The sequence below is a fragment of the Protobothrops mucrosquamatus genome, unplaced genomic scaffold (genome assembly GCF_001527695.2).
Source record: "Protobothrops mucrosquamatus isolate PMUCROS unplaced genomic scaffold, P.Mucros_1.0 scaffold6, whole genome shotgun sequence".
NCBI classification, from domain to species: Eukaryota; Metazoa; Chordata; class Lepidosauria; order Squamata; family Viperidae; genus Protobothrops; species Protobothrops mucrosquamatus.
Window position 1 is genome coordinate 1422441 of NW_015386393.1, and position 10320 is coordinate 1432760.

General features: G+C 39.7%; 2 protein-coding genes across 5 annotated transcripts in view; one reads left to right on the top strand and one right to left on the bottom strand.

The window, feature by feature from the left end:
• Positions 1-358: 358 nt before the first annotated feature.
• FAM32A (family with sequence similarity 32 member A) lies at positions 359-4276 on the top strand. Its single transcript, XM_015809966.1, has 4 exons — positions 359-477; positions 1156-1300; positions 1421-1474; positions 3556-4276. Exons 1-4 carry the CDS (start codon positions 401-403, stop codon positions 3622-3624), a joined length of 345 nt encoding a protein of 114 aa, XP_015665452.1. The 5' UTR covers positions 359-400; the 3' UTR covers positions 3625-4276.
• A 1553-nt stretch (positions 4277-5829) lies between these two features.
• TPM4 (tropomyosin 4) overlaps positions 5830-10320 on the bottom strand; it is a 24528-nt gene continuing 20037 nt past the window's right edge. For 2 of the 4 annotated variants that reach the window (XM_015809970.1, XM_015809969.1), the window contains 3 exons: positions 8829-8891; positions 8657-8726; positions 5830-6985 (listed from right to left, as the gene is read on the bottom strand). In XM_015809970.1, the coding sequence (XP_015665456.1) occupies positions 6903-6985; positions 8657-8726; positions 8829-8891 (216 nt within the window). In that variant the 3' untranslated portion in view covers positions 5830-6902. Of the gene's footprint in view, positions 6986-7656; positions 7862-8656; positions 8727-8828; positions 8892-10320 lie in introns of those variants that run through there. The other 2 variants (XM_015809968.1, XM_015809971.1) reach the window with 1 other exon arrangement.

A 10320-nucleotide genomic window follows, 5' to 3' on the forward strand; every position in this document is an offset into this window, starting at 1 on the left:
CGTGAGGGCAAGCGTCTTATGACAACCCTGCAGTGTAGTTCACTTCCGAAGCTGGGGCTCCCTAAATGTACGTATCTCAGGAAAAACATTCCCTCTGGCTTGCTCGCAGCTCCGACTACGTTTCCCTTTTGCTTCCCTTAACATTCCAAATAGTACAACCTTCTATGAATCTTCAGTAATTCGTTCCTGGAACCGCTCTAGCATTTAACTCTCTATGGGTAAAAAAAAAAAAAACTGCCGTTCCTTTATTTTAGGGATCCGCCCGTTTACTCGTTCCGAGGTTTCTTGTTGTTTGGTTCGTTTAACCCGGAACTACTTTCGTGGACCTGTCCTCACAGCCCCAGAGAGAGGGGGGGGGGGAGGAAGGGGAAACGTTGACGTGCTGAAAGAAACGGGGGTTATGTCGGAGTACGAACCTGTCCAGCGAGGCGCTCTGCGTCTGAAGGGGGACACCGGCGGAGGGTCTGCGGGGAAACGGTGAGGGGAGCCTCCCCAGGCAGACATTTGATAAGAGAGGCGGCCGCGGAGACGCCGGTTTTGTTCAGCCTTCATCTTGTTTTTAATAGTCCTACACTCACCCCATTCTTTTGGGGAGGCGGGGCTTCTTTTGCCGATCGCCAAAAAGAAATAATAAAATCTAATTTCTAGCTTTGGTCATCTGTAAGAAAACAAAGAGGCCTCACGACCACAACAAGAGAAGGAGGAGTGATTAATTTGGCTGTTGCTGTTGTAAAAGCTCTGGGAAAGCCAAGGCGAGGCTGCCTCAAAAGAAAAGGCTCACTGTTGGAAAGACTTGGTCTTTTGTATGTCACCCACACGTTAAAAGGGCAAAGAGGCGACGCGTTTGAAAAGTTGGTGGAGTTTATAAATTGACAATGCTTGATTCCGCTCCCCGAAATTAAGAAGTGGAGATATGATTCATAATTAGCAAAGTGTTTTAAAATCCCCATCTCTACTCTAAAGACCTTATCCCCAGGCTTGATTCTTTGTGCCATGTTCCAGTTTGCCCTTTTCTCTAACAAGAAAATCCAAATTAAAAACTTAAGAGTATGGGTGAAGATGTAGAAAGTTGTCTTATTTTTCCTATCGTGCTTTATGAAAGAATTTTACTTACAATGGGCTTTATCTCAGTGGTCTTTTTTTTTGTTTTTTTAGAAAGAAGAAGAAAGATAAAGAAAGAAGCAAGATTGTAGACCAGATTGTGAGCAGCAAGAAGCAGGAGGAAGAAGAGGAAAAGACACGGGCGTTGGACAAACGTACTCCAGCACAGCTGGCCTATGAAAAAATGCAGGAAAAGCGGGTGAGTGTCTTAAGAGAAAAAGGGCCACTAAAGAGAGTTTGGGTGAAGTGGAAAGTCATCAAGGGCAAAAATGTTCCTTGGCAGAGTAACAATAACCAGTACTCTCTTTTTATTCTGTAGCAAATAGAACGAATCTTGAAAAAAGCATCCAAAACCCACAAGCAGAGAGTAGAGGTAAGCTCTTGCTTTTTGAGCTACATGTTCCTGCATAAAAATAAACTTATGTTATGGTTTAGCAGTCTATATCACCCAACCTAAGATGCCTCTAAGGAGGAGAAAATATGGATGAAAACGTTCCTATTTGGATAGATGTAGACTTAAAATGTTATCTCTTATACCTTATACTGCTCTTAAACCTAAGCTATTTGCAAAAGAAGGTTAATCGATTTTCTCCCTCAATCTCCCCTCATATCCTCCTATATTATAGAACAGCCTAAGTGATTTCTCTGGCAGGCAATTCTTTCTTGGTCATTAGTCATTAGAGAAAACACAGAATAAGAAAGACCTTTGAGATTATCCACTCCATTCAGGATTGTACTTCTACAGTATTCCTTAAAAATGGCTATTTTTTAAAAACATCTCTAGATAAAGAGAATCCATCTTAGGCGATCTGTCTCATTATTTATATATATTTTAAATCTTTTTTTATATTTATATTTTTTAACGCACACACCCCATCTCCCTCAGAGAGTTGCTCTGGGTGGTGTACAATATATTGAACAGCTTTTACTGTTAGGAACTGATGTCCAATTAATGTCTGTTTTAAAATGAAATAATTTAAACCCATCATCTATCTATCCCACCCTATAAAGGTTTGTCACATTTTTGAAGAATGCACATCTTCAGCTATCTTTACCCTTCCGGTTAGGATCAGATCTAGGAAGGCTAATCCCTTTGTTTTTGACCTCCTGGAAAATGAAAGTCAGAAAACTGAATAATCTTGGGTACTTTGCAGTTTTAATTATATGGAGTGTGGGCAGTTGAATCTCCCATGTTTTTCTTTCCTGAAAGTTTTCTAAACTGGTCAACAGGCATTATTTAAATTTTCTGTTGTCTATAGCGCACTCCCATAGAATATATTATTATACTTTTCCTTGTATTTTTACTCAGTGTCCTTGTCTGGAGCCTTGTGCTCAGATAGCTGGATCTCTAAACAGATGTGCACTTTCATTTAATACCATTGCTCCTCCGTCCATTTCATCTGATCTATTCCTTTTGAAATGTATTTATTTACTAAATTTTGTATGCGACCCCAATCAAAGTACTCATAGTTTCATAATCCAAATCCACAATTATTAAAACAATTCAAAACAAGCAATAAAAATCATACAAATAAAAACTGACATGAGATACAACTGCCCCATTGTACAGGTAGTCCTCAACTTACAACCGTTTAACAATGGTTCAAAGTTATGACAGCCTGGGTAAGTAATTTATGACCCATCCTCAAAGATAAAACTATGACACCACCCAGCAGTCACATGATCACAATTCAGGCATTTGGCAACTGGCTCACATTTACAACGGTTGCAATGTGTTGCAGTCACGGATCAATTGGGGAGCAATCAATTGGGGAAGCCATAATGACCAATTTGCTTAACAACAATGGTAAAAATGTTAATTAAATTTGGTCTGGTCACATGATGACTGTTTAACGATATATCACTTAGGGACTGAAATTCCAGTCCCAATTGTGATTGTTAAATCGAGAACTACCTGTATCCCCTTTTCCTCCTTGAACTCCCAGCAGAAGAGCAGTTCTTAACCACCTTCCAAATATTTAAGAAAGGCCCTACCTAATTTTGCAAGAGGAGACAAAGACAAGTTGTTTAGTAGAGTTGGGGCAAACATCAATTCTCAATCCCTTCATTTCATGCCAGGGATCCTCAGGATGGTTCAATAAGACATGTAACTTCCTTCCTGTAATTACATGCTCATTATTAGATGCCTGTTGGATCTCTCCCGGTGCCAGTTTACACATAGCATCAACGCTATTTTCTGAGCTCTTTCCTCCTCACTTCCAAATGTGTATCCTTGTGATTAGGCTGTTATAAAAACTGTGTCTAATATATTTAAGGTTTCTTATTTTGGATTAATGTAGATTGAATACATACAAGCTAGATTCACTGAAATCAGAGGGAGTTTTGGTATTGACGATGAAATTTATTCAAATAGATATTTGCCAACTCTGGATATTTGTACTCTATATTTGTAAATGAGTTCTTGTTTCCAACTAATATTCTTTTCTTTCTTAGGATTTTAATAGGCACTTGGATACTCTGACTGAGCATTATGACATCCCCAAAGTCAGCTGGACTAAATGAGCATCTTTCCCATCAACATTTTCTTCTTATAAAATCCTTGTTTCTGAAGTGAGGACAGACAGAGGTGTTGAGCTGCAACGCATTTGGCAGACTTGCTGTTTTCTTGTAACTTCCTTTTCTTGATGAAACTTGCTTTGAAAGAGACACACGGCACCTATTACTTCAAGTAACTGGCAGTTAGCTGTTTAAGCTGTTTAAGTTATTTCTGTTTTATTGTTGCACATTTAAGGACAAATTAATCCTTGGCTAATTATAGACAAGATCAGACATATATAAAACTTAGGATTTATGCAAATACTGTTGCTGAAAAACAGCTCAAGGAGGACAATTTAAATGCTTGGGGTGGGAGAATTACTCTTGTGTATTGCTTTTCTGACTTGATTGCATTTACTTATACTTTTACAATGCAGCAAAGGGAATAATTATATCAGCCAAAGCATTCATCCAGCATATTTCCATCATTTCTGAACACCCCAATTCAATGGCTCTACCATCTTCTTGGTATACAATCTCATCATTTCTGAAGAAATAGTAATTGTAAAACAATTCTAATGACTCCCAGCTTCATCTACTGGAAGGACCACCGTATTCTCTAAATTGTGATTTACTTATAATGATGAAAATTTGTTTAAATAAACTAATTAAAATCACATAGTTTGATTATAAAGAGTGTGCCTATACCATATTGAAAGTTTAATACCACTGCAAAAAGGTGATATTGAAACTAAATGGGTTGACTAAAACCAGCAGCAATATTGTTTTAATTCTTACCCATTTGAATCCTCCTTCCATGTACAAGGATGACAGGATAATCATTTTGGTTTTATAGCATCAATATTTAATTTTAAACCTAAGCTCCGGAAAGGGACACAAATGGAAGGTACTGTAAACCCAGATTATATCTCAGCAAATGTATGTGAGATATTTTGTAGTTTTTGTGAACTGTTACGATCTTAATGTTCTATCTTCCTTCAGTTGATTTTAGACTCAAGTCTGTTCAGTTGTTTTTAGACTCAAATCCATGTAGGATTTTCTTCTCGGCATAAGGTGTAGAAGTGTGTTAGGGTTGTGCACCACGTAGGGGCTGCAAAAACGTGAAAGTTATACTTGTAATACTTTAAAGCAGCCCTTCCTTCTCCTAAGAATAGACACACCTACTTTGTGTGTTGCATTCTCACTTCAGCAGTGTCCCAAGTGGTGCAGTTTTAAACCATGCATCATAATGCAGTATGAAAAAACTTCGGGCGGATCTGAAAGTTGTCAGCCTGACTTTCAAATAGGACTTATCTACTCCCTTGTCCCCCCCCCCACTTAATGTCTTGCACTAATTTTGTGCATTTTACTTAAAAGTCTAATCCTTTCAGTAGTTCGAGATGGATCACAGTTGCACATATCTGATTCTCTGATGGTGGTCCTGGATTGTTGATTATCTGCTGTGAGGTAATGGATAGGACAAATTAAAACAAAGGCAATAATAGATATTCTAATTGAAATTTGGTGTGTAAGCTGTTTTAGATGTGAGGTTCTCTATTCTAAAAGGTTGAACTTGGGAGTGGCCCAGAATTGTTATTGCAGCGGAAACGGCCTTTTTGCTGTTTGAGTTTCCAGGCACCTCTTGTAAATTTTTGGGCATCGCCCCTAAAGCACACCGTTCTTTCAGTGTCCTGGGGTCCTGTGATCACCTTTTGCAACCTGTCAAGCAAAGTCAATGGGGAAGCCAGGTTCATTTAACAACCTGATTACTAACTTAACAACTGTGGCAAAATTGGGGCAAAATTCACTTAAGTTGTCTTGTTTAGTAACAGAAAATTTCTGCTCAGTTGTTGTAAGTCAAGGATTATCTGTAGTGTCTTCAGTATTTTCACACATTCTGTATAGTTCTGCTATTGCAAAGCAAAGATTATGCCAATTGCTACAAAATAGTTCTGCCAGTTACTACCTGAAGCTACACACATTTTAAATATGCCTTTTTCAGATTCAATACTAGGTTCTAATTTTAGCCACCGAAGCCATATAGCTCAAAAGCCAGTTGTCAAACACACCATTTCACACTCTTCCCCTGCCCTTATTGGTCTGTTCAGCAGCTGAAACCTCACACCAGACACCGTTTCCATCCTTTTTCTCTTCCATCTCATTTATCAACACGGCTTTCATCATCAGCTGTCATTTTTCTATTTATTTAAGAATGCCACACCAAGGAATATGTACTTTAAAAAAATTATTATTAGATCAAAAATCATGTTACAGGGTTCTCTTACAGGAGTCAGAAAGTTTTAATACAGATTGATTTGGCAATTTTCCCCCACCTTGCAAAATTGAATAAATACAGAAGTAAAAAAAAACCACAAGCAACTCTTTTCCTATCAGAGCACAAGGAAGTAGACCAACAGGAAAATGTGGGGGTTTTTTCCCCTGCATCTCAAATCTTCAAGGAGATGAACCAAAAAGGACATTATTTAGAACATTGGTCTAAACTAGAAAAACAGTTGCAGCCTTTATAATTAAGGCACCCGCAGTGGAATCCAGTGCTATGCGAATTAAAGCCCATGTGTCCAAGAGAACAGTCCAGCCCTGCCCTTCCCCTTACTATGCCCTTGTTCCCTATCTGCTCTGGAGGAGATTTGGAAGGCTTTTGCAAGGATTGGAGGTGGAGTGGGGAGAGAATTCCCCCTTTTCCAGTTGTGCTGATAGAATTGTGTTTCCAGCCTTGAGCTGCCTAAGGAATGTGCAGGCTACTTTGTCTTTTGTTACATTTTTGCAAGGAGATTTCCCTTATTCACATTAATACCCAAGAATCTAAGGCAGAAAAGATTCTTTGGCACTGTTTTAACAGAAACCAAGGACATGAGACTACCACAGAGGATCCATCCAGATTCACACACAGGGCAAATGTGTTTTGTGTTGCAAACTGCCATGAAAAGCAATTTTCTGCAGAACACATCATATGGAATGTGTGTTTCCAGTACTGGATGGGCCTAGCACCTTGGAAGGACCAACGTACAAAAAAAAAAAAAGATTAAAAAAGACAACTTTTCCAGTTTCGCAATGTGCTTGTCATATAAGACAGGGTAAGAACAGAAGCCTACATTCAGTTTGTGCCTAAAGCCTTAATATTTCAGGGTGGGGGAGAAAAGATTTGGTCCCATATTTGCTCTTTGCAGAATGTGAAAGAAAAGAAAAGAAAAGTGGGTTCAGAAAAAGAAGCTGCCAATCCAAACATGACTGTCAGGGTTTTTTTTTTTCTTGACCTTCCAAATCTGGGTGCTTCCCCCACAGATTTATATGCTGCCCAGTTCACAGAGGGTTTGATCCAGCGTTCGGTGCAGAGTCAAATTCTCTTCTTTTGCTAGGGCAACTTTTTCTGGTGAGAATGGGAAAAAAAATATTAAGAAAAAAACAATCTCAAAGAATAGGATTGGTTCTAATTTCACATTCCAATTTTAGTTGCCTTCCTATGTTCCTTCAATTACACCTCTTCCCTTGATCTTAATGTTATTCTTGTGCCTGATACATTCATCCCAAAGGCCAGCCGAAGGAGAGAAACCTGTTCTGGGATGATGAGATTTATGTAAGCAACACCCAGGAAGTCTGGCTCTCCAACATCCGGAGGAGCAAAGGTGCCCCAACCCTCTATTACAGGAACTGGATTAGTGAAAGATTTAAGAGTCACAGTTGTAAGTGTGGTCAAAGATCATCAAAGCCCAACCCACTCCTCAAGGTAAGAATTACTGTAGCTGGAGATAGATTTTATACCCAAAAAAGGAAAACTCCAGATTGAGTTTCCCACAAAATGGCCTGATTTCATTGGTGATTTCCAGAAATTTCCAGAAATCAAATGGAAAATCAAAATTTTATTTTCAGGAGAAAGTTACATAAATAATCTCCAACTCTGAACTGTTCTGTTGAATCAGTGTTCAAGCTAAACTTAAAGGGACTATCATTTTATACAGGAAACAAGGAACAAATGCCTTGTACTTCATAAACAGAGAAAGACAGCAAATGAGAAAAGATTCTTGAAATATATATATATATATATGTATTTAATTGCAGTGCAGTTTTTACAGAGAAAGGCTTGTGAAAGCACACAGAGGCAAAGAAAGCAGAAGCTGCTCAGTAGAAACACCCAGCAGGACAGGAAGCCCCATTGTATTTATCTACAAAGAAGTCATATCATTGAGTGCGTGGTCCAATTCCTCGCTGATGGCCTTGTATTTCAACTTTTGAGCATACAGCTCATCTGCAGGGCAAAGGGTGGCGAGAGAGGCAGGGTGAAATGCAGAAGTAACAGGCGCATAGGCAAGTTCAGAGGCATTGCCACAGAGCAAGGAGAAGTGGAAGAGAAGAAGGAAGGGAAAGAAATGAATGTTAAATACAAAAATTGAAACACTACAGATACTTTACATAGAAATGCAAGATGATCATGAAAATGAAGATTTCAGCAAAAGGAAGTTGGAATGTTGGAAAGATTAAACATTCAATATTCAGAGCATTTTAATTTGAGCTGCTCACACTGGCCTATCATAATCACCCTGGATTTGTCTGGGCCCCAAAGAAGGTTGTTTCAAGCATAAAACATTTCCAAGTGATTAAAATGAGATATTTCAAATTTGGGACATCTGTTTTGACCTTGGAGGGCTCTTTGCCTTCAAAACAATTGTAATTCAAAAGATTTTACACTCCCCTATCCAGTATTATATATGCTACTTTGAGCTCTTAGATCTTTAATGAAATTATTACAATAATCGTTTTTTAAACATTCTAAAAGCTACCCAAATTGCAAAGAATGAGTTTTGCTCACCCGAAGACCAACCAATCATATTCATGACAAAGTGAGAAATGTGAACACTTAATTAAATCTTATTCTTATCCTCAGGTGCTATGTTAAATTGCACCAAGATACTAAGTGAGATTGCCATAAAGCTCTCTAGGGCAGGAAAAAGACTTCTAGAGGCCAATTCACTGACATGCAATTATGCAAACAGTGCCCTGTTAAAAGTTTTTCACCCGAAGTTTCAAAAGCTTTATCCCGTACCTTCCAAATCATCAATGCTCTTTTCCAGTTTAGCAACTGTTCTCTCTGCAAACTCAGCTCGTGTTTCAGCCTGAGAACAGACATTAAAGCAATGAAAAAGATTGTACCTCGGATCAGACATCACTTTCCCTCCTCCCATCTCCAAGCCAACATGGTCACTGGCCTCACTCACCTCCTTCAGCTTGTCAGTCAGAAGCTTGATTTCCTCTTCATACTTGTCCTCTTTTTCAGAATACTATGAAAACAAGGTTAACATTAATCATTTTGTTTGTAAGAGGAGGGAGGGAGAGTTGCAGAAAAAAGCAACTGAAACTATCTCATTTCTTAAATTATTTATATATTGGACTTCCTCTAGGACAGTGGTTCTCAACCTGTGGGTCGGGACCCCATTTGGGGTCGATCGACCATTTCACGGGGGTCGCCAAGCAAGGCTGTCCGCCATTTTCTTTGTCTGCCATTTTTTCCCCCTTTTCTGGCAGGTGCCTTACCTCTCTTGGGCTGGGCCAGCTGGTGGTCGGCCTGCTCCGTCTCTGCCGCTTGCCAGCTACGCCTCGGCTGGCGCAGGGGGCGGAACCACGCATGCACGGCGCTCCCGGGCAGGGAAAGTCCTCAACGTACGACCGGTTGGGTAGTCCTCGACTTACGACCGGTTTAGTCCTCGACTTACGACCGGTTTAGTCCTCGACTTACGACCGGTTGGGGTCGCGGCATTAAAAAGGTTGAGAACCACTGCTCTAGGATGAAGATCAGGGGCACCAACTCCCTGTTTTACTGAGACTCTTGGACCACCCATATTGGCTCACTAAATTTCAGCAACATAATATTAAGAATAAGTTGGAAGAGACCGTGGAGGTCATCTAGTCCAACCCCCTGCTTAGGCAGGAAACCCTATACCATTTCAGACAAATGGCTGTCCAGTCTTCTTAGAAACTTCCAGTGTTGGAGCATTCACCACTTCTAGAGGCAGGTTGTTCCACTGGTTAATTGTTCTAACTGTCAGAAAATTTCTCCTTAGTTCTAAGTTGCTTCTCTCTTTGGTTAATTTCCATCCATTGCTTCTTGTCCTGCCTTCAGGGGCTTTGGAGAATAGCTTGACTCCCTCTTCTTTGTGGCAGCCCCTGAGATACTGGAACACTGCTATCATGTCCCCCCTCGTCCTTCTCTTCATTAAACTAGACATACCCAATTCCAGCAACCATTCCTTATATGTTTTATTTGAAGATGAAGAAGCAAAACAGAAACATTAAACCATTACTAAAAACATGGCATGTATTTATGACGGTTGCAATGTCCCGGGATCACCTTTTGCGACCTTCTCCACAAGCAAACCCAATGAGGAAGCTGGATTCACTGACCAATCGTGTTACTAACTTAACTGCAACAATTCATTTATTGCCACTGTGGCAATAAAGGTCGTAAGATGGGGCAAAATTCACTTAACAACTGTCTTGCTTAGCAATGGAAATGTTGGGCTCAATTGTGCTTGTAGATTGAGGACCAGGGCTTTTTTTTTGTCACAGAACACCCAGAACGGAGTTCCGGCACCTTTTTTGGATGGAACCTTGTAGGGTAGGCAAGGCGGGTTGTATGATGTGTGTTGAGTTCCGGCACCTTTTTTTTTTTTTTTTTTTTACAAAAAAAGCACTGTTGAGGACTACCTATAT